The sequence below is a fragment of the Sceloporus undulatus genome, chromosome 1, assembly GCF_019175285.1.
Source record: "Sceloporus undulatus isolate JIND9_A2432 ecotype Alabama chromosome 1, SceUnd_v1.1, whole genome shotgun sequence".
Taxonomy (NCBI): domain Eukaryota; kingdom Metazoa; phylum Chordata; class Lepidosauria; order Squamata; family Phrynosomatidae; genus Sceloporus; species Sceloporus undulatus.
This window is the reverse complement of record NC_056522.1, coordinates 12,906,554-12,931,696: the sequence shown is the minus strand read 5'-3', so window position 1 is coordinate 12,931,696 and position 25,143 is coordinate 12,906,554. Positions and strand designations below refer to the sequence as shown.

Below are 25,143 nucleotides of genomic sequence, written 5' to 3'. Positions count from 1 at the left end.
TTAAATGATGCATGGATCCTAAGAGTCCGGAGGTCGTGCCAAAGCCACACTCCATTCCTAAGCACTGGAGTGCAGCTTTGATGCAGCTTCCAGATTCTTAGGATGCATGCATCATTTAAATAGCATGCTTCCAAAGAGACCCGAAGCAGCTTTATTTTGGCAGTCTGTAACAGGCCTTAGATGCAGTCCTGAATATACCATTCCTGAATATAGATCCATGGAAAATGGAGAATGGCTCAGACAGTATCTGAGGGAGATACACTGAGTGAGAGAGACCCTCTGTGCATACATGAGGCTGGAGCTGATATATCTGATTTCATACCCTCATGGTATGAATCCTGTAGTGTTATCAAAGACCTGATGGTCTTCCCATGGAAATGACAATAGGATAACAAAACCTTGATTGGATTTGACCCCATGATAGTGGATAGGAAAGGTGACTAGGGACACAGCCTGGGTTAAAAAGGAGATATGGTTTAACTGCTTTGCGATGGGACTTAGTCCCTTTTGTGAGAAAATATACAGAAAGCCTGGGAGAGGACACAGTAATCCGCAAATGTATCTAAGCTTTATTTAGTGCTATCTAGGTCTTCCACATGTCTTTGGACCAGCATGTCTTTCCCAAGTGAAAATTCCTACTGTTCTAAAGGTCGTTGTGATCCCTTTAAAAACATGCTTTACTCTAAATATTAAAATGTGAAACCCCATATTCCAGTGAGAGGGATGTAGTAGGGTTGGCTAACAAGTTGCAGTTGAAAAAAATCTTATTGGGCCATAAGTTGCCCTTGACTACCCAAAAGCTATGACTTTTTATTCCTGTTCACTGGGTAAATAATATTTGTTTCCCTTTTGAGATTATTCTTTTTGTCTCATTTAAAAAAAAATCTTTGATTTAAATTACTTTAGCACTGAAAAGCCTTTTTGATTTTTAAGAAAAGTCTAACCAGCATGCCTAGTGACTGTTTTTGTGTTTTGTTTTGTTTTTAAAATTAAGCAAACAATTCCTCTACCTAGATTGATGCAGCATTTAGGTAAGAACACCTCCTTATGTTGTTAAGCTCAATGATATGGTAGCTGCAGTCAGTTCCACTAACTTGCTTCTTCCGTCACACTGACTTGATGCATTATTTTCTTCCGGCTTGGCTAGACTGGGTACCAAGCAACACGAATCCACTAGAGGATGCAGGAGAAAATAGAGTCAGTCAACCTGACAAAGCTTTATGCCTTGTCCCAGATTTCCAAACGCCGCCCCGAGTCTTTAATCTTTGTTTCGCAGTTTGTAAAGGTCTATCAGGTAAGAAACATAATCAGTAAAATCTTAAAAAGCTGTTGCCCCTGCAGGAAGAGATGCCACACTCCAGATTGGTGAAAGAAGTACAAGGGTAAGAAATGGTGTGTTTTAAAAAGAGGGAGAAAAAGAGAAACCAGCCATCCCAAGACTATAAACTTGCCAGGAGGACAAACAAGAATCAGTAATTTTAACAGAATCAGCTAGAAGGAAGCCTGCCTGTCTTTAAAAAAGAAGAGAGAGGGAAAAGGAAGAAAGCCCATCAAGAGTAATATAGTTAAATTAAGAGCAAGGTCACTCTTGTGCTGCTCATATTTTTCAGGGCAGGAATTTGCCTCCCAGGAGAACACAAAACTAGTTAAAGAGTGACACAGAAAGTTGATTCTCTAAGTTACTGACTGGCAAATTAAGACTTTGGGTCTCTTCCTCCACCCGCTTATGCTTGCTAAGCTTGAAAGATACTACTCCTGGGTTGTGGCTCAATGTGGTTGTATAACATTCAAGGACATCTATCTCATCTTTGGCAAAATGGTTTCTTGATGTTAAATCACATATATGTGCATCTACTTACTTGACTGAAATTGATGGTTGGATTTTGGGCTTGGATCATGGTACACCATAGGAAGCTTATTCTTTACACTTAAAGTGATGGTCCAGGGACCAAGAAGCAAAAGAATAGACAATGCTTAGACAATGTGCCCCCCTCCTCATGGAAGAGATGAAGGAAAAGTGGAGTAGAAACCCAGTAAAAAGGAAAAAAAAAAGAGAACTTTAATGCCAAATATGCACATAGGAAGACAACTGGTGATTTAAGCACACACTCAGGAGGCCTAAGCATAATGGGGCACACTTGATATTATATGAGACAAGTGGTGCATGTTGAGAAGGTTACAGGGTAGAGATTCATGAAAGAAAGACTAGAGCTAGAAGCTGCTTCTTGGGAATCATTCATGGATCATTGAGTCTTCCTTGACTCTAGGCCACTAGGGTTGTCTGAGAAGACTTCAGAGAGGGAAACAGGACCCAGCAAATCTTTGCAGCCTTTTGGCACTACAAGGCTACCTTGGGTACTTACTTGATAAAATAGTTACTGTGAGTCTCTGATGGGAAATGCTACTGCTTCTGCTACTGCTAATTACTAAATAACATGAAATTAGTAGAAAGAATGAGGAGAGGGAAGCAATGCTGGCAATAGTGGGGTGACCTTTGACAAGTCACACTCTCTCATAGTCTCAGGGGAAGCCAATGGCAAACCTTTGAACAAATAATTCCAAGAAAACTGGGAATGATCTGAAGGCACGCAACAACCAATAGTTCTTTCTGGCATTGTGCTTTATGCTGTGGCTTTATGGAGGAAAGATATTGGGAGAAAATGTTAGGGAGTTTCCAAACAAATCTTTCCAAACACTCGATAAAGAGCCCTCCCTCCATGGTATCTTCCAGCCTGGAGGGAATGAGGGGGATTGGGGACTAGGAAGGGGCTAATTTTGAATTTTTATTGTTTTCTGTATTTTTATTGCTGTAACCCGCCCGGATTCCTTGTGATTGGGTGGGCTATAAATAAATAATTTATTATTATTATTATTATTATTATTATTATTATTATTATTATTATCTTTGTGGAACTCCTGCAAAATGCTCTAAATAAGGAATATAATTAAAGAGTTTGTCCTTGCTGCTTACTCATCGGAAGCTACCTGTCAGCCCAATTTTTAGGAGCATCTTTCAGAATTACAAGACTGAAAACGTTTTATCCTTTCTTTAAAAAAAAAAAATAGTATATGGTTCTAACCCTTATAAGATTATGTGGCATTCTAGATGTTGTTGGTCTGCACCACTAGTCAGCATAGCCAGTGGGGAAGAATATGGGGAGTTTCAGTCCAATACCTGGGTTTCCCATTCCATTCCTAAGGTTATGAATAGCTCTTGCATGGGTTTACAGCAGTGGGGGCAAAATACAAATCTCCAGATGCTGCTGGATTGCAACTCTCATCAGCCCTAGCCAGAATAATAAATGGTGAAAAATGTTGGGGATTGCAATCCCACAACATTGGGGGGGCATGCTTCCCACTTCTAATGTATCAACACTGGACTATATACTTACAAAGCAGATGTGATGGAGAGAAACTGAGTGTTGCCTACAATTCTTTTTTCTTAATTTGACAGAACCCAGCCTTTGCTCCTGTGCTTGTACAGATCTGTTTCCTATCCGCCAATGACCTATAATTTCCATCTCTTTTTCTTTTCTGTTATTATTTTAGCCCCTGAGGCTTCAGTTCCAAATTCTGCAAGCATTTGCAATTGGAGCAGAGCATACAAGGTTATGTACTCTTGCTTGGACTTTTTTTTAAAAGTCAAATCATTTTCTGGTCAGAGAAATAGATTCTATCGCAGAGATTCTTCCTTGTTGCTTTGAAGATCAGTTGCTAATGGAAAAGAAATACACAGAAGCTTTTGCAGCACATTGAATTATACTACTGTTCACGCCAACTGTTTTTAATGTTGCCTCATTTTTCCCTCTTCTCTTTTTCTTAAGCTCATCTTTGATTTCTGTGTTCTTCCACAGAATAGGGTCTTCTTAGCAGTGGTGGTCCATCTCTTCCTAGGAAATTTCCCCAGAAACCTTTTATGTTGGAGGGCAGTATGTAAAACCTATTTATTCCACCAAGCTTTTAACTGGCACTAATTTCCTTAAGCTCTCTGCTTGCAACCATCACCATTCTGTAACTCTATAATTTAATTTTATGGGGACTTTACTTCTTGTCCTAGCACCTTAATGGAGTTTTATTTATTTATTTCACTTAAATCTCACCTTTCACCCAGAGTTGAGGTGCATGGCAACTTAATTAAAGATAGTTAATGATACATTTAAACATAATTTAATTTGAACACAATTAAAAAGATTCCAGTAAAAAAACAATAAAATTATACATTAAAATACAATTATAAACCCCAGTTAAAATGGTTTGAAATTACCACACTAATAACAAATAAAACAGTAAAATGTTTTAAAAGTCCAGCATATTCTGTTTAAAATATCAGACTGTATTAGTAGTCATTTGCCTACACAGAAGGACAGAGTTTGTCTGCTGGCAGAAGGATAGCAGGGAGGCAGTTCAAACTCCTTTTGAGGGGAGTTCCATAATCTCGAATAGGCCACCTCTCTTGTATCCAATGTGCCTAGGATGGTTTTGGGACTGAGAGAATGGCCTCTGGCTGATCCCAGAGGTCCCAAGCAGATGGGCAGAATAGTACGGGCCAAGCCTCTGCTATCCTGCCTCTAGTCAGTTGCTGGGTTGGCACAGCAATGCGTGGGTGTTTCCACACCTGGACACCCACTGCTGCACCAAGGACTCACTACCACTGTGTTCCCTGTACCTGTTTTGCCATTGGCCTCCCATCATGGTCTGCCAGGGTGGAAACAGGGCACCTGGCTAAACACACGTGGGCAGAAACACCCTTTCTCACCAGATATGATGACAAGACAGGTATGGGGTGTGTGGGGCCATCTGGTTTTCCAGTTATTACTGCAGAATTTCCTCAAAATCCATGGCAAACAGCAGGTCTTTTTATACTGGGACTGCATCCTCACTGCACAGATAATCGGTTTGTCTCCACTTTAACTGCTATGGCTCAATGCTGTGGAGTTCTGGGAACTGTAGTTTTGTGAGATATTTAGTCTTCTCTGTCAGAGAGCTCTGGTGCCACAACAAAATACAGTTCCCAGAATTCCATTGCATTGAACCATGGCACTTAAAGTGGTGTCAAACTGGATTATTTCTCCAGTGCAGATGCAGCATGGGTTTAAGACCCCTTTGGACAACACAAGGCTGGAGAGATCATGAACCCTTTGGCATTTGTATACAGACCAAAACCCTGCGCAGGCTTATATGGGAGAAGATGATCTTTCAGATACCTCTGTCAACAAAGTCTCTGAGAAAGTAGCTTCTTGTTACAAAGTCTTTTTATGCCTCCTCCTTGTTCTCTAACTAGAAGTTTGTTTATCAGCAGCAGCAGCATTAACATGATGGTGAAGGAGAGTGGGAGAAACACAAACTTTTGGTGTTAGATTGCATAATCCTGTCTCTAGTAAACAACACAATAAAGCCTGAGTAGGGAGAGTGTAGTATTCTACTCCATCTGATCCAACTATAGCTACGGGTATCTTCTTGCAACACGAACAGCAAGTTCCTTTGGAATCCCTTACTAAGTACAGTCATCCCTCCATATTTGCGGATTTGATATTTGCGGATTTGATTATTCATAGATTTCATTAATATGTTCTCTCTAGGACTGTGTAGGTCCTCCAGTGCAACTCAGTGGTCAATTTTGACTAAAGGTTGCACTGAAAGACCATTTGTTGCTATTCCAGTGCCATTCTATGGTCAGTGTATGTTGGATATTGACCACAGAGTTGCACTGGAGGACCTAGAGATTCTTAGAGAGATGTCCTCTCAGGTAAAAACAGTGTTTTTGTTATTTGCGGTTTTTTCCATATTCACGGTGGTTTTGTTATCCTAACCCTAGCAAATATGGAGGGACAACTGTATGTGTGAACAGGAAAACAGAGAGGAAGGAGGAGAGCAGATAAGCTTCACTAGCTGCCTGCAGCATCCTTTTTTTAAAAAAAACATAGATCTATAAGTTTGGCCACCGAAATGGATATTCTTAGAAAAGCAGAAGCAGGTGAATGAAAGGAAAAAAATATACATGGACACATTTTGGAAGAGGTGTTCAAGTGGTCTGTAGAAGATTACAATTTTTAAAAAACTCATACAGTGCTTACCTCATGTAGTTGTTTCATATCACATGGTGGTGCAGTGGTTAAATGCCTGTACTGCAGCCATTCACTCGAAACCACAAGGTTGCGAGTTCAAGACCAGCAAAAGGCCCAAGCTCGACTCAGGCTTGCATCCTTCCGAGGTCGCTAAAATGAGTACCCAGACTGTTGGGGGCAAATTAGCTTACTTGCTAATTAGCTTACTTGCTGTTCACCGCTATGATCTTTGGAATAGCGGTATGTAAATAAAACAAATTAAATTATTATTAATTAATTAATTCTGAATGAAAAATCTGCTCCAATATATTCAAGGTGCTCTTCTTTTTTTGTGGCATGGGAACTCATCTCTATTCTTTTCCTTGTGTTATTTCTTTGCTTAAACCTCCCTCTCCTCCTGTCTCTTCATCATTCTCTCCTAATAACTTTGCTAATTATTTCATATCTAAGATTACCACTAGTTGCTCTGAGATAGTCCCTCCCGATTCTTCTTCTGCTCATAATCTTCTTTTGCCCTCGCCAATAAAATTTTCTGTGTTTCCTCCTGCTTCTCTGGATGAACTCACTACACTTCTGAACTCTTCCAAACCTGCAACTTGTTCTCTTGACCCAATTCCTACTCGTCTTCTAATCTCTATAGCTCCTTCTTTTCTGCCCTCCCTTCTCCATATCTTCAATCTCTCTCTACAGGATCCTTCCCGTCGGACTTCAAACATGCTCTCATTTCCCCTATTCTGCAAAAACCTTCTCTTGACCCCTCCTCCTTGTCTAGCTATCGCCCGATTACTCTTCTTCCCTTTCTTTCTAAGGTTTTGGAATGGGTTGTTTATTCTCGCTGTCTTGAGTTTCTTGAAGCCAACTCCATCCTTGATCCCTTTCAGTCTGGTTTCCACCCAAGGCATTCTACAGAGACAGCTCTCACTAAGATCTCCAATGACCTTTTACGGGCCTAGGCTAATGGCCTTTACTCTGTTCTTATCCTTCTTGATTTGTCTGCAGCCTTTGACACCGTTGATCATCCCCTTCTCCACCTCCTTTCCCTTCTCCTTTTGTGTCATGTATTTTTGGATTGTAAGCCTGAGGGCAGGGAACCGTCTAATTGAAAAGATTGTATGTACAGCGCTGTGTAAATTTACAGCACTTTATAAATAAAGGTTAATAATAATAATAATAATAATTATAATTATAATAATGATAATTGCCTCTTGTACCCAAGTTTGTGCTAAAAAAGTCATGCCTAGGAGCACACCTGCTTGGTTAACTAAAGTATAACTGAGGTTAACAGTCTTGACCCAGGTCTTTATAGGTCATAAAAGTCACTTTGAATTCTGGATGGAAACAGACTAATAGCTAGTGATGGTGAAAGCTCACTTGATCCATGTTTGGGATGGGATGTACATGGGAGAAGGTAGAATAAATTGCTAGCATGCCTCTGGAACTCAGTATGAAAGAGTAAATTGTTTGGAGGGGATGGTGGGAAGGAGTAAAGTTCCCCATTTGCAATTATACAATGGGGATTATACAATGCAAAATCAGGAGCTGAATGTATGTAGGCTGGAAGAAGAAAGATGAAAAGAAGTTGAAGAATCATATTTCTTTCCCCATTTCATCTCTGCTCTCATTACAAATATCTTTTTTAGCTCTGAAACATGGTGGCCATGCTAGCTGAATGGCTATTTCCAGCTATAGACTTGGGTATTTTCTGTGTTTTCAATGTTTTGTGTCCTCCCTTCTTCATTTGTAGAGCCAGCATGGTGTAGTGATTTGAACATTGGTCTATGACTCTGGAGACCATGGTTTGAATCCCATCTTGGCCATGAAAACCCCTGAGTGACCTTGGGCATGTCACACACTCTCTTCCTCAGAGGCTGGCCATGGCAAACCCCCATGAAGAAACTTGACAAGAAAACCCTATGACAGATTCACCTTAGGGTCACCATAAGTTGGAAATGATTTGAAGGCACACAACAAAAACAAATTACTTTATTTTATAGCCCCCCCCCCCCAAAAAAAAAATTCTTTGATTTTTGTCATTGAAATAGATTCAATCCCCTAAACTGGACCTAAATATCCTAAAGGGACCAGCTTCTGTCAAATCATGGAATCTAAGCAGGGTCAGCCCTGATTAGTACTTGAATGGGAGACCACCAGCAAATACCAGGTGATTTAGACTATATTTCGGAAGAAGGAACTAGCAAAACCACCTCTGAATATTCCTTGTCTAAGAAAACCCTATGAAATTCATGGGGTTGCCATAAGTCAACAGATGATTTTAAAGCACACACTCATGCCCTAAGGTTCATTTCTAGTCTCAATTAGAGTAATCCCATTTAATCAGTTGCTGAATGGTAAGTGATCATCTGAATCATGTAAACACCACTGGAACTAACAGGCAGCTTGAAACTGTGCTGTGTTTTCTGAAGAAAACCTATATGCAAAATTAAAATCTTTAGACAAAAGGAGAGTGTGCTGTGATATCCCCCAACCCAGAAATCAAGGTGGTTAAATGGTGTTGCAGTAAGACAATTTGTGGTTGAGAGTAAATCTTGGAAAAGTTACTTGGGGGGCGGGCAGTTCCCAGAATCCCTGTTCAACATGCATGTATGTGAAAATAAATTCAAAGCTTTTAGTTTTAAATTTAAATGAAAATCTTTAATTTACATTAAAATCTTTTAAGTATGACAAGGAAATTCTGGGAGCTGTCATTGGAAAAGGAAGATTTCTAAGCTTTGGTTCATAGCAGAGCTGTGCCTGCTTCATACATCACTATCGCTATGGCAGACACTACAAAAATGACCATAGGACATTTCTTTTCAGGTTGATAAAAGGTTCGTTTTTCTTTCCCGGGGGGTGGGGAGGTGCTTTCAGAAAACTTTCAAAAGGTGTTCCACTCAACCACAAAGAGATGTTCTCCCCTGAAGCCCTTCCTTCTGCCCCGCCACCTCCAGACACCAGGGTCTGAAATTAGTATGTTAGATAGCCAGTGTTTGTGAAAGTTTTCCTTCCCTTCTTTCCCATCATTGTAGCTTTTATGAACTTGTTGAAGGTCTGGCTGTTGAAAGATGGATTCTGTCATGTCTCTGTGTGTGAGTGTGTTTAGTAAAGAGGAGAAGGGGTCCCACAAGCAGCATGAAGACAGATAAAAGACATATTGCACTTTATGATGTCTGGATCCCCACCTGGAGAGAAGAGAGTGAAGGCACAAAATAGACTGAAATCCTGTATTTCTCTGAAATAAGCTTGGGGGGCATAGAGGGGGAGGCAACTTAGAAAGGGGGAGGGTAGCTCTTAATAGCCCCCAGATGTACATATTTTATCTGGCGGTGCCATTTGGCTTAATAAAATGCAGATCTAAGAGTGTCCTTAAGCCACCATTTTCTTCTGGCTTAATTAGAAAGGTTATACTTTTCAGAGGACGAAAGCATCATTCATTTTTCTCTTCATGTCTTCCAGGTTTATCTTGCTGATTATGGACTTGCCTACAGATATTGTCCCAATGGGAACCACAAACAGTATCAAGAAAATCCTAAAAAGGGCCATAATGGGACAATGGAGTTTACCAGCTTAGATGCGCACAAGGGAGTAGGTAAGGTTCTCCCTCCCCTCTTCATTTTTTTTTTCTCCTCCCTTGCTGCCCCAAACACTTCAGAAGAAATCACTTATCTGGATGTGTAAAGCATACTGAAGCAGCAGTGGATTTCAGTTCTATGTAGAGAACTCCTCTCTCCCTAGGAGGTCATGTGTTCCAGTCCAGAACTTGGGGAGAGTTACATTAATGGACCACACCTGCCAGAATCCCTTAGCCAGCATGGCCCTGCTGAATGAGGGATTCTGGGAGATGTACAAAAAGTAATATTTTCTAAGATCTGGTGTCTCCATGCTGTGGCCTGGTACAAATCAGATTGGAATTGTGTTTCCTTTTGGGGCTAGAACAGGGGTATAGCTATAAAAGGAGGAGTCAAAGTGAGACAGTTGCCACACAACAGGCCTCAAATTTTTAGCATCGCAGATGCTAGAAAAATAGCCCTTTCTGGATCCTCTGGACATTAATAATTACAAATCTACTTTTGGGGGGGGGGCATAGTGATTGAGAAGCTAGTTCCAACTCCAGGAAGTCTTGGACAACACACAGTTCCCTGACCTATTTCAAATCAGCTTCAGAGCAGGATATGAAGTTGAGACCATTATAGTCACTTTAGTGGATGATCTTTTCCTGAGCATTGACAAGAGGACCGTGTCCCTGCAGGTGCTCTTGGACCTCTCAGTGCTATTCGATGCCATTGACCATGGTATCCTTCTGGCCGGATGAGTTGGAAATTAGAAGCACTGTCAGTGGTTTTGATCTCTTAGGCATGTTCCAGATGGTGGTGCTTGGGGATAGCTGCTCCACAAGATGCCATTCTATCCCCAGTGCTTTTCAACATCTACATGAAACTGCTGAGAGAGATCATCCACAGGCATGGGGTGGAATGTTGATGACACCCAAATATACTATTCCATGCCTTCAGAAACAGCCACAGCTAAAGACAGTGTTGTCTCCTCTGAACAAATGCTTGGAAGAGGTAATGGGCTGGATGAAGAAAAACAAATTGAAGCTGAATCCAAACAAGACAGAAGTGTTTACTATCAAGGGTCCTAACCTGGGTTTGGAGGTGTGTCAACCAGTTCTGGATGGGGTTACAGTTCCCCTGAAAGAGTGTTCACAGTTTGGGAGTGTTCCTGGATCTGTCCCTCCAAAGGTCAGCTCGGATAGATGTGACAGTCAGGAGTACCTGTTACCAGCTTCAGCTGATCCATCAGCTGTGCCCTTTCCTAGAACTGGAAGACCTAGAGATGGTAGTGCATATGCTGGTAACCTCAAAGCTGGACTTCTGCAATGTGCTCTACATTGGGCTGCCTTTGTATCAAGTTTGGAAACTCCCAACTGGTTCAGAATATAATAGTTAGATTGATTACAGGCACACCCATGCATGACCACATCACACTGATCTTAAAATCACTCCACTGGCTGCCAGTTAGTTTCTGAGCAATGTACAAAGTACAGAATAGGAGCACTGCTGGTGCAGTTGTTAAATGCCAGTACTGCAGGCCCATCATTATGAGTTCCATCTTGTAGGACTCCAGGTTTACTCAGCCTTCCATCCTTTTCTTGGATCAGTAAAATGAGTACCAAACTTGTTGGGGGCAACGGCTTACACTGTTTAGAGACTGCTTAGTTCAGTATGAAGTGATGTAGAAATGTAAATGTTATTGTTGCTTATTACCTTTAAATCCCTACATAGTTTGGGTCCAGGTTACCCACAGGATCACCTTCTCCAATACAATCTGCCTTGTGCACTCAGGCCCTCTGGGAAATGTTTGCCCCAGGCGGCAACAGTTTCCCAAAACAACGGTTCTGGATGCTTTAGCTGAAGACCCTGCATTGAGCAAGGGATTGGACATGATGGTCCTTAAGGCCCCTTCCAACTCTATGATTCTACTCATAGTCAAAGAGACACGCTTTTGTAAGAGTGCCTCTTTGTATAGTAGCATGCAATGGAAAATAAAGGCATGAGTGGGGATATGGTTGTGAAAGTGAATGAGGTAAACTCTAAAGCTTCATGCAAATAATAGCTTCACAAATAATATCCTTACATTAATAATGAATACTTTAATGGGTAAATATACACTTCTGACCTTTTGCAGCAGCATGGAGAAAATTACCCTGTCTGTCTGGTGAACTGTATTGAATGTCATCACTAACCCTTAAGCATTATTGTTCAATGCAAGATTTTTAAAAATACATATATATTGGGGAAACTTCAGTTATGAGGGTGGCTGATCAGAACAAGGAAATTAACTAGGTCAAGGATGGGCATAGGTTGAAAATTAGCTGGCCAAAGCATTTGCTGTCATTCACAATTGGAAAAACACATGTTACCTGCCCCAAACATACGTAAAGCACTGATTTTTTTCCTTTAATGTCACACTGTAAACAAAAACACTGCATTTGCAAAAGCCATTCTGGTCAGAGTTTGGTTGTGTACTGAAAAATATGCAACACAGTGTTAGGTAGGCTTTCCTGATGAGAATTTTCAACAGTTAGGGTACAATAAATGAAAAGGCTCTGCTGCTGAATCTTTTGTTGCAGTGGGATACAAAGCAGAATCTCTAAGTGCAGGGTATAGCTTATGGTTATATGCATGTAGGACAAAATGAATGCCATTTGTTTTCACACTTTGGAGGGGCCACAGAATCATGTGGCCACTACTTGAGATCTGTGCAATACTTTTTTTCCAGGTAAAGTTAATTTGACATCTGATCACTTTATGCATGAATTTGTGTATGTCAGATCAGTAGGGTTGTACAACCTGTTCCTCCCCCCCCCCCCCCCATTTCTGGAACTCTGGGATTTGCAGTTTAGGGAGGGGCATTTAGAATTCTTAGTTAGAAAGCTCTAGTCCTTCACCAAATGACACACTACCCAGAATTCCATGAGATGTTGCCATGCCATTTAAAGTGAAATCATAGTGCTATAATTACGTAGTGTGGGTGGGCTTTCTGTGATTACTTGAGTTCCTCCTCAGCTCTTTCCTTCTCTGCTCATGGATCAGTTAACTCTACTTTTGTATGAAATTATTTTGGCTCCCTGTCCGTTCTTATTCATTTACAAGGTATAGAAAGTGTTAACTTTAAAAAAAGAAACCTTGATATTTTCCCCCTGTAGCCTTTCATATATCTTACTTATTTAAACTCACTTTGACGGTATTGGAAACACATTTGCAGGTAAATTACATACATAGTCCTTTTATTGGATATTGATTGTACTGCCTTGCATTCCAAGGCAGACTTAATTCAACAATTCCCTAATTAGTTAAAGTCATAACCTGTGTCTTGTATTCATTTACCATTAATTAAACCTCAGCTGTTTATTACACTGCAGTCCAAATTCAATAGCCAACCCAAAGAGCCCTAGAAAAGGAGGGGACGGTCAATATTGGAAATATATGGCACGGCATGTATGCCCCTCCCTCCGATGGCTGCATTGCTAGCAGTCAATAGTGGTCAATGTGGCACAACTTTCTCAGTTGCTATGTCAGCAAGACACAAAGTCAATTTTGATGTTATGCTAGTGTATGCGTGTATGTGGGGGAGTGATTATTGTCAAACTTTGACTTTTGTTTAACTTGAGATTATTTATTTATTTTTTAATTTATTCTCTTTTGGAATTCTTGCTAAAACTCCTTCCTACCATGGCACCTCCAGGATGCTGTCTCCTTTTCCTTCCAATTCCCTCTCAAAATGTATCTCTTCTGTAGAACCTTTGACTGAGTCCATTAGGCCAATGCTAGTCAAAGCGGTAGTCTGTGGACTGGTGTGGATCCCTGTCAAGTTTCCAGGAAGAAACAAAACAGTTGTTCCCAGTGGGTACAAATAGGGTACCGATCGCTAAGTAATGTTCAAGAATGTGTTCAGGGGAAGATGACCAAAGGAATGAATTAGGGAACTATATTTTCCAGCTTGGAGAAGGGAAGACTGAGAAGTTACATGAATATCTGAAGGGTTGCCATGTAGAAGATGGAGAAAGCTTGTTTTTGGCTGCTTCAGAGACTAGAACGTGAACCAATGGATTCAAACTACAAGATAATAAATTCTACCTAAACATTAGGAATAACTTTTACTGTAACAGTGGGATAGACTACCTAGGAGGGTGGTGGGGACTCCATCTTTGCATGTCATTAAAAAGAGGTTGGATAGGCATCTTTCAGGAATGCTTTAGTTGTGTATACCTGCATGGTAGGGGGTTGGAATACATAACCCCTTTGGTCCCTTCCAGCTATAAGATTCTATCATTCTGTGATTTTACATTGGAAAAAGACTTACTAGTGCCCCACATCAGAGAGACTGAGATGCATGGCCTTCCATCCATCCAACCATCACTTTAGTTATATCCCTTTCTCTCAGTCTGGGACTCAAGGTGGCATTATTCCACAATTTCCTGTTAAGTAGATATAACTTCATTTATAGATATTCCCCTCCCTTGCCTCTGTCTAACCTCGTATTGTATATTGTCTTTAATGGACAGCACATTTCTGGATCTCAAGGGCAGGGGGAGTAGGTCTTTCCAAGCTTCCTTAGATGTTTGTAAGTACAGATGTCTGGAACTGAACTTACATCCACAATGTATACTTTGCCACGGAACTGTGCCTCCCCCCATGCGTTCTTTCTTAAAACCTAGATTTTTAATACATTATTTTGTTGTGCCACATCTTCCAGAATCCCCTAACTTCCTTAAAACCTGGATTTTTAATACATTTTTTTTATTGTACCACATCTCCCTAACTAGCATGAGGTTCTTGTGGAGCTGCTCTACCCTCACAAAAACATTTTTTTTCTAAGTCCTGCATCACCTTCCACCAGATTGGATCCAACTGGACTTAGATACAAGGGACCCAACTTAAGACTCCCATGTTGTAAAGCATACTGAACTATAATTTCACTTTAGTCATGGCGGTCAAGGGATGTTTCTATTTAGAAGACACACACCACCCACCAGCAGATTTTGTAAGTACTGTTCTTTGCTTGTTTTCAAAAATGTGTTCATACATCTCTACAGAACTATGCCCCCTTTCACAATCTGTTTCTTAAAACCAAAGCTTGGAAAAAGTTACTTTGTGGGACTACAACACCTAGAATCCCTTGTCAGCATGGCCATTGCCTGGGAGGGCGGTGCCACAATAAGACATGAGCATATGTGGAGGAAAGGCCACAACTTTATTCACGCAAAACCAGCAGCCAAAAGGTAGGGTTGGCCAAAAGCATGAGGTCTGGATCATCGTACAACCCACTGTTGTAAGATACTGGCCAGTCATATATCAGCAAGATATCGGGATGAGCTAGGGGTTGATGGAACGCCCTCTCATATCCATGCAACCTAGTGATTGCATTCAAATTAAATCCCCTAGTCACCGGGAAGCGGTGTCACGTTATGGCCCCCGCAATGGCCACAACGCATGTCCTCATCACTCCCATGTCCCATAGGGATTCCCGATACAGTGCTATGCAACCATATAGACCATGACCACCAGATCCAGACCCTCTGCTGCTGCCCCAAAGTTGTGACAAACACCAACACCCTGGCGGAGGGCGGGTGGCACCCGTGCACTGGGCAATTGGGCCTAAATAGGCCATGCCCAGGGGGTTGCTGGGAAGGGAGTCGCCCCGCCCCCAGAGCAGCTGAACCAATCGGTCACCCTGGAGGACCGAGGCAACCATAGAGAGGGACTATACGCCCCCTAGAGCAGCCTTTCAGAGGCGGAAGTACCTCCCTTTCCCTCCCCAGCAACCAATCGCCAGCAAGCATGCCCCAGCAAAGCGTGCTGGGGCACTCCACCAAGCCTGCGTCACCGCTCCGGCGGCAACACGGCCTGCCAGCTCAGTCGGGCGGCCGTCTTTTAGCTTTATTGGCTGGGGATTCTGAGAGCTGTATCCATAACTTTTCTTTCCTCATTTCTGCTTAAAATATCATATTCACTGGTGGTGCTATATATGTTAATGGATCCCATGCTTTAAAAGAAAGCTTTATTTGTTGTGCTGTGTTAATCTTTTGCCCTCTCTCTTTCCTCCTGCTCACCTCCTGCTACCCAATTGGAGGAACATGTGTGGTGTCTGCAAACATTTGTGGTTGTTAATAGCTGCTTGAACTGTTATCTTAAACTAATACTTTTTAACGAGTTTTACTTGGCGCAAACAACTATATATTATTGCTTTTTCTATTAAAAGGACCATTGACCATGTAATGTAGAGGGCCTTGATAATTTGCCAGTACTGCTAAGACCTGCAGTCATTTAACGTTGGTCATTAGGAAAAAATGAAATGGGACTCTTGCGTCTCTCTGGCACTGAGACAATTGCACTGCTTGACCTGCCGGAAGCATTTTGGAATAAAGAGGCCATAATGGGCAAACAGTTCCTGACCCATACAGTGGGATAAAGAGGATGGAAATCTGTTAAGTCCACTGAGGCTGTAAGTTGTTTGGCTACAAACTGGCAAGCTGTGCTCTGTGAAATGCACCTGCTATGTTTTATGTCAGAATTTCAGGGTGAAGAATGGGAAATGGCAGCCACTAGTTTAGTGGCATTTTTGCTCTTAGTGATGTGTTGCTAGTATTCTAACAGAGCTAAATAACCAATTCTGGGACAACATTGGTTTGTACAGATTGAGCACATTTATACAACGTGTTTATGTTTTCTGTTTTTTGGCAAGGGGGACAGAGCTGACAGAACAGGCATTTCCCTGCCTTTCCTCCACGTTAATGAGAACTAGAAACTTGTTTGTGTGTGCATTTAATATTACAAATGCAAAGTTCTCTAGAAGCCAAGCTCTGTGTTTGACTTGTAGCGTACACATTTTATTGTTACATACTTTGAGGGTTTCTTGAGCCCCAAATGATGGTGTTTCAATATGAAAAATAAAATTTTGCAGTAGGAAATCCTCCATTCATACATGAAACTTCTTTTTCTTCAGGAAATTAAATGCTTTGTGATCCCTTTTACTCATTTCTTTTAGTTTGGCCCCTTAAGCAGAATTGCTTTATATTCTGAGGAGTGTCTATATGTCCAGCAACCACAGTGGATGGGGTCTATCTTTCATGACTTTCAAGGTTCTTGTTCTGTCCAGGTGTTTGTATGCAATTATAAAAACGATCTGGAAATATAGTACTTTAAATTACCACATATACTCAACAATAATTCAACCTCATGTATAAGTCAAGGACATGTTTTGAGGCCAAAATTATAGATTTTGATATGGCTTGTGGATAGGTTGAGGATAAAACATAGGGACATGTAACAAAAGATGTAAAGGATGAAATTTACTGTCTTCATACAGAAATATCTTATTCAGATTCTTCTAAGCTCAATTTCTCTTGGCATTCCTTTGAGGGGATGCACCAAAGAGGGGCCACCACTGCCATTTTTCCAACTAAGCATTCAAAAAGTCCAGAAGCAGCATCATGGGGGAAAAGTAGAGGGAGTTGGTGCTTTTTTTGGGTGCTTCCAGGATGAACTAAGCTCTTATTGTTTGCCACTCTAGTCAGAGAAGGGGAAGAGTACAATGTAAAATACAGTACTTACCTTGACCCGTGGACAACATGACCCAGCTTTTTGGGGTCAAGTTTTGGACAAAAATTTCTAGACTTATACATGATTACTGTATTTTCTGGCGTATAAGACTACTTTTTAACCCAGGAAAATCTTCTCAAAAGTCAGGGGTCGTCTTATACGCCGGGTGTCGCCTTATAGGGCAAGACTGGATAATCTGCGGTTGCTGCATATGGTGGGGGGAGCTCAAAAACGGCCGTGGGCACATCCCCACCGTATGCAGCTATCATATGAAAGCAGCTACCACTCTGATAGTCTTGGAGACAGGGAGGGCTGGGCAGGCAGGGAGAGCTGACCAGTCCAAGCAAGCTTTGTATACAACAAGGTTTCCTGCTGAGTACCTGCATGTCATAAGCATTTGAATTAAAATTACCATATTGAAATCAAATCTGATTTTTAAAAATTTTTATTTGGTGTGCATTGGAAGAGGGGTAGTCTTATACGGCGAGTATATCCCAAACTCTCTATTTTAACTGGAAAAGTTGGGGGTCGTCTTATATGCCCAGTCGTCTTATATGCTGGAAAATACGGTATATACAGTAGTACAGTAGTTGCAATTTGGTGGTGCTTTGCAACTTTAGTTTCCAAAGGGATGCTGCTGTTCATTTGGCCTCTGCCAAACATTTCCCCCCATGTAGTTGTTAAAAAACAACACATTCTTGTTGTTAATTGCTGTTGACTTTGACTTACGGTGACTCATTGCATAAGAGACCACCAAATCATCCTGTTATCAGTAGCCCCGCTCCAGTAATGCAGTGACTGGAAATTCACCTGTTTGTTAAAATACATACTTAAAATGCTACATTTCATTAGGTCAAGGGCGATTGCCTTGCTTTAGATCCCATGTCAAGAGAAAGGTAGGATATAAACCTAATAAATAAATAATCATATCTGAATGTATCCAAGAGTGGTATCTCTCCCTTTTTAGGGAGGGGAGATATTTTCCAGTCGGAGGTTTAAGTACTGAGGAACAGGCTAATTTTGTCCACCCCACTATAGATAATGTTGGGGCACATGGATCATTAGATCAACTCATCATAACTCTCATCATAATTCTTAGCTACCTGCATTCCTAAAACAGGAAAGAAAGTCTCTCTGCCCCATATATATAATTGAGTTTGTATGGTCTTTAAATGGAATTATGACCTGCCTTGTGACAAATGTGATAAAATAGCTGTAAAGCTATAAAAATGCTGTATGAGTAATAAACATTTAGCATGTATGGCTCTTATGCCTCCAAATTAAATTCCTGATGTTTAAGACCAATGGTTTAAGCAACTGTGCTGTTGGCTTGTTTTTATCCTGGAATCCAACCAGTTCTTATTCATTTTTTTAAAAAAATGCATCGCATAAATAGTGTTGCTTTTCCTGCTTGTTCCTTGATAATTAAAGAGAATTATACCTGCGTCAGGCATACATCTTAAAAATTTGTTACATTGTTAGTAGTGTTAAAAAGTAATATTCGAATCAATGTGGTGTATGGATTTCTGTATTTTTTCTACTCACTGAGGCATGCAGTCAATACCTAATTTCTCTGGAGATATACTGCGCTTAACATATCGAGCTTCTTTTAAATACTCTAGGCCTTGCACACCGAGTGCATAAGACCAGTTTTAATTTGCCATCATTGATGAACATAAGGGGAATATGAACTGTCTGAGTTAAATTTGTTCCAATATGTGTATATTGGGACAGGTTGGGGGAGGCAGGGAGAGTTCAGCTACTGTCTTCTCGCCGGTTCCTTTTAACAAGTAAATTATATAGCTGATGCCAACAGATTTGCTCCTTTTCTGAGAGCTGGAAACCAACATCTCAGTATGCTTTATTAATTTGAAAAAGCCCATGCTGTAGCACATTCATTCAGTGACTTAGCAGAGGTAAGAGGGCATTTCTGAACAGAGGACTTAAAAATGTACAGGGAAAGCTATTGTGATGTAGTGAACTTGCATGCAGTGGATACTGTGCTATGGAAATTGGAAGCATTTGGCTCCTCCTGGGTTGAATCTATGCCTGCCTGCCTCCTTCCTTCCTTCCTTCCTTCCTTCCTTCCTCACCTCTTCCCAAGTACCTGGACTCAAGGTGGCATCGATTAAAATGGATACAGATGTTTTACTATACAGTACAGGGAGAGAGAGCGAGAGAGAATGTGTGTGTGTGTGTGTGTGTGTGTGTGTGTGTGTGTGTGTGTAGAGAGAGAGAGAGAGTAAAAACACACAGAAAGGTATTGTTGAAATAAAACTAAATCACCCATAGAATTCAGCTCAGTTGAAAACCTGTTCATTCAGAAGAAAGCGAAATAGGGAATTTTATTCATGATTTGACTGACTTCCAGAATGAAAACACTAAATAAAATACAGATCCCTCACAATTTCTAGCAAATAATAATAATAATAATAATAACAACAATAATTTAAAAAAAAAAACACGGATATAACACAACAGTAGATTACAACCAAAACAGCTGGCTAACACACCCTAAACAGCCAACTGGCAATATGCAATCAACAGAAAAGCAAACTGAACAATATTTATATATCAGGGTTTTGTTATTGTTTTTTCTAAAAAAAATAAAAGCTGATCCAAACATCTTACATAACAAAAATTCAATTTAAAAACAAATAATATGATATTAGCATGTGTATCCACAATGCGAAAGATCCACATAAGACAATATTGAGAAACAACATTCTAAATCAAAATCCTGGACTTATACTTTGAAAGGAAAGGAAGACTGCTGCTATATGCTGTGGCTGCTGCATGGGGGCGGGGGGATATATAGGTTGCATGTAGTCTCCCCATCCATTTTTGTACACCTTATAGCCTTTTAGTTGTCCAGGTTGCTGCTTTTGTTGTTGTGTGACTTCAACTCATTTCCAACTTAGATGAGGGCCTGTGGGAGAAAGCCTCTTCAGAGGCAATTTGGAATACTTTATGAGGGAGAGGTGCTTGACTTCAAAACTGATAGGCTTCACAAGCTTTCCTTTCCCAGGTTGTTTCTTGGGATAGGTTGTTTCCTATGACTATCTGGACACTTGGCCAACACCCTGATGTTCTTGATGGTCTTCTCCGATCCAGGAGAAAGTGTGTTTATGTGGATGGTTCCCTCAGTCCAGCTAGTAGCCTAAGCAATCAGTATGAGTTCTTCCTGAGCTGCAGCTGAAATGTTGGAGTCCAAAGTTATGCATGATATTGGAGCTCCATGCAATCACTAGTATCCTTGGGTTCACCAGAGATCTGCCTCCTCCTCCTTTCAGGATTTCCAGTTCAGACCTTGACAGATTGGCTGTGCTTGCTTGACCAGTGGGAACACAGTTCTGTTGCGGTATGTGTGGCTGTTCCTGGAAGTCTGTTTATAAGCTGCCATTTCTGGCTGCCTCTCTATATTGTTATTTCTTGTTCTCTTTTACATGACTGAAAAATGCTATTTAAAGCCAATCTTCATATATTGTACTCTAGGAAGGCAGTGAAAATTCTTCTGTGAAATCTCTTTTCTTGCTCCTCTCTGCCTTTCCTGCCCAAGAAAAGTCAATAATCACCCACAGAAGGTGTTGCTAGACATACTTACATTTTTAGACTGGAACAGCTATTTTGTACATGTTGCTTTAGCCTCACCCTGACTTTACAAAATGTAATTTTGCTTACAACAGTGCAGGTGTAATCTGGTTAAACTAAATACAGAAATAATTAGCATCTTCACATGTTTGTGGCAGCAGAAACACTATGTAGCTGATATATCTATTTGAGAGTATTCTTACTTAAATACTTTTAATGAGGAAGAATGTTTAATCGCCATTTCCTGCCCAGACTTCAGAAGAGCTCAGGCATCTTTAAATCTGGACTGATGTGCATAACTGTATGCATGTGTAAAACAAAATCCAAAATCCACAAAAGAGTGCCTTTATTGGGCAACCAAAATGCAAAACATATCACACAAGCTTTTCATCAGGCAAGAGATGTTTTTTAAAAAAATACAGGAGGGAAAAGAAGTAACCGTGTTGGGGTCAGAGGCTTACATTTTGTATCAGATGTTGTCTGCTGTAGTTCAGTCAGTCTGGAGGGATCTCAGTGTAGGATGCTGCCTAGTGCATGGAAATGTTATTATGGACCACAGCTCCTGAAATCCCCCTAGTCCTGCTACTTGTGAGTTGTAATTCAAAAAGTAACTCTTCTCAAGCTCTACAGTTGTCCATCCCCTGGCCATCTTGTTTCTTGAGCAACCCAGCTCTCATTCTTATGTTGTTTTAGGAACTATATCCAGCCGACCTAAGCAGGCCATAACTGTCAAAAAGGTTTGTAAGTACAATATATACTCAACTTAAGTCAATTTCATGTATAAGTCAAGGGCTGGTTTTGTGGCCAAAATTTTGGATTTTGATATGACCCATGGACAAGTCAAGCGCAAAACTTAGGGGCATGTAGCAAACGATGTTGAGGATGAAACAAAGGGAAACAATGCCAGAGGTTAAGCTGCTGGAAACAGGCACAACTGTTCATACTCACTGTAAGGCTGGATGGATGAGGAGGGAACCACAGTAAAAGTTGTGCGATATATAGGAGAGGCAACCAGCAGGGCTAAGAAAGTGCTCACATCTCTAAAAAGTTGTAAAGGCGAAGCAAAGAAAATGGTGACTACAGTGATTATAGTCTTTAATTTTCATGTGATAACTTTGCCTGATTTTAACTCAGCAAAGCTGGCAAACATATACAAATGTCTTATTCAGATCCTTCATAGTCCAGTTCCTCTTGGCACTCCTTTGAGAGGGAGCACCAAAGAGCTTCTACCACCACCATTTTCCTACCTAGACATTCAAAAAGGTCAGAAGCGGTGCATCGGCAGAGACTTGTAGGGGTCATTGCTTCTTTTAGGTGCTCCTGGGATAGACTAAGCTTTCACTACTTTACTCCGAGAAGGGGATGGTACCTTTTTCCCCTTTTTTTGAAGAGTTAAAGTACAGTACAGTGGGCCCGCTATACACAGCTTTAACGTTAAATGGAATGTTAAGCCACTGGAAACAGAATGGTGTGCGTACCACACCAAATGTGGGAACACTGCCCCATTGAAACAAATGGGGTTTGAGCATACGCTCAACGGAATGGATCCCCCACATATGGGGAGGGCTCACTGTACCTGCATTGATCCATGGATAAATCGACCCTGTTTTTTGGGGTAAAATTTTTTATTGAAATGCATAGACTTGTACATGAGCGTGTACAGTAGTTGCACTTCAGTAAAGCCAGATATTCACGTAATAGCTTGATGTGATTAGGATAGGCATCAGCTATAAAATGTACAACTTTAAAATTTATTTTGAAATGTATTTAGTATGTATTTAGTCTACTGCAACACTGCTTCCACCACGCAAAATTATTTATTTGGCTTAAAATGATGATTGAAGAATAATGCTACTGATGAGCAACTGCTACTTTCCATAGCTTTACTTGGGAACATTTCATCCTCAGAGAAATTGAACGTAACAGGATTCTAAATGAGAGTTGGCCTTCCTGTTGGTAAAAATATAGCACTATAAAAGTGACAGATTATAGAAAGAAAGCACTGGACTTTTCAGACATGAAATTATCAGAATTCTCACTTTGTTTATGACATCTTAAAAATGAAGCAACATGTTCTTTCCCCCCTTCTCTGAAACACAACACTCAAATTTATCTCTTGGAATTGATGGGGAATCTCAGTAAAGCTGTTTCTAGCTGTTTTTATTCCCCTCCACACACACATCAGCATTATGATTATTTGTCAATATTTCTGTTAAAACAATATAAGCATTCTGTCCTCATCATCAGAGGAAAGGCAGGACAAAATGTAATACAATCACCTTGACAGAAAACTATGAAAATGTTGTTGTGGGGTGTGGATCATGACAGAAACAAGCCATATGGAAAGGTACCTTTCTATTTGCTTTTTTAAAAAGTCAAGATCAGGCAAAATAGCAAACTGGCACATGAGAAGGGCTGACAGTGGCACACACATCATCTTTGTGTTTGGTTTTAAATTGGTTTAGCTTTCTAAAGGGATTCGTAATCATTTCCTCTCTCTTCCCAAACCATTTTCACTCTTTGGCACCTTGAATACTTATTTTTGTGTGTTTTTGGTCGTGTGTACCAGAGCTATAGTGAATAAAGAGAACAGTAAACACTTTCCTGAGCTAGCATAGTATAGTGGTTTGAATGTGGGACTAGAATTCTGGGAGACAAGGATTAGAATTGCCACCTAGCCATGGAAACTCACTGTGTGGCTTTGGGTAAGGCATAGTCTCTCAACCTCAGAGGAAGGCAGTGACAAATGTCATCTGTATAAATCTTGGAGTCAACTAGAAAGGTACACAAAACAACAACATTGTTTCCTCACTGCTAGAGAATGGAGACTGCAGCAAATAACATTCCAGTTTCCAAAGCATCTTTAATGTTCAAGTTTAAACTTAGAAACCACAAAGAGAAATGGGTTGTGTGGGTATAAAATTTAGGTGATTAGAAACATAAACTTGCTGAAGTTACAGAAATGGAGAAAATTAGTCTTTCTGAGATCTCTTTCTTCTGCAGATTTGTTTGCAGTAAGTTAGTCTGCATTTTCCTTTATATCAGATTGCACACCAAGGGTGTGTGTGTGAGAGAGAGAGAGAGAAGGGGAATGGGTCATTATAATTCTGACAACTTTTCTCCAGGGGCTAGCTATGCAGCTCCTATCTGCAGGTTTCTTTTTTTTTTGGGGGGGGGGGGGGGAGTTGGAGAGCAATCCTAGTTGGACATTGAGATGGCAGAAGCCAGCATTAAAGGGAAACATTTTGTCACATTTTCACCGTTGTAATTATGACTCAAACATCAGCAGAGTGGCAACTTTAAAAGAAAAAGATCAGAGTTTTATAGAAGAAATGGAGCTTTTGGATTTAGGACACAGTGGAAACTAGTATAAGGATATAAATGACACCCATGGGGATAAGATGGCATCCTACTAGATTGAAAGGCCTTTCATAATCCAATAGCATTTAATAGAGAGAGAACATGTAAGAACATATGTGCTTTCATCATGCTAGAGAGGGGTGTGGGGGGCTGTCCATGTTTGCAGAGGGGGAATTAAGAGGAACAACTTCTTAGGAGTTGAGGCTGCCCTTGAAGAAGACTTGGAAAATGCAACAAGGGCAAAATGCAGCAGCCTAACCGCTGTCTAGGATTCCGTAAACAAAGGGATCTTGTAGCACCTTTGAGACTAACTGAGCAAAAGATGTTGTCACATAAGCTTTCATAGACTTGGGCTTTTCAAATGAATCTGAGGAAGTTGACCAAGTTTACAAAAGCTTATGCTACAACATCTTTTGCTCAAAGATGCTAGAAGATCCCTTTGCCTACTGATATTCAATACTAGCACAGCTATGTCTTTGACGCCTACCACCATACTTCTTGTTGTGTGCCTTCAAGTTGTTTTTAACAAACGACTGAGACAAAGTTCTTATGGGGTTTTCTTGGCGAGATTTGTTCAGAGGAGGTTTGCCATTGCCTTCACCCTGAGGATGGGAGCATGTGACTTATCATGGTCACCCAGTGGGTTTCTATATAGAATCCTATACATCCAGTCTTAAAATAATTGCACTGGCTGCCAGTACTTTTCTAGTCAGAATTCAAGCGGTTTGCAATGACACATTTGAATGGTTTTATTGTTGTAAACTGTTTAACTTGTTTTAATGCTGTTTGGAAGATGCCCTGGGATCTGTTGTTGTTGTTGTTGTTGATGATGATGTGTTCTTTCGAATTGTTTCCAACTTACGGTGACCCTAAGGCAAACCTAGCACAGAGTTTTCTTGGCAAGATTTGTTCAAAGAGGGTTTGCCATTGCCGTCTTCTGAGGCTAAGGGAGGTGACTTGCCCAAGCTCATCCAGTGGGTTTTTATAACTGAGCTATAGTTCAAACCTTAATCTCCAGAGATATA

At 40.7% G+C, this 25,143-nt stretch overlaps 1 protein-coding gene across 6 annotated transcripts in view; it reads left to right on the top strand.

Moving 5' to 3' along the window:
- The window catches only part of VRK2 (VRK serine/threonine kinase 2), an 85,232-nt gene that overhangs the window by 34,979 nt on the left and 25,110 nt on the right, over window positions 1–25,143 (top strand). For all 6 annotated transcript variants that reach the window (XM_042469061.1, XM_042469053.1, XM_042469070.1 and 3 more), the window contains exon 8: window positions 9,519–9,651. In XM_042469061.1, the coding sequence (XP_042324995.1) occupies window positions 9,519–9,651 (133 nt within the window). The remainder of the gene's footprint in view (window positions 1–9,518; window positions 9,652–25,143) is intronic.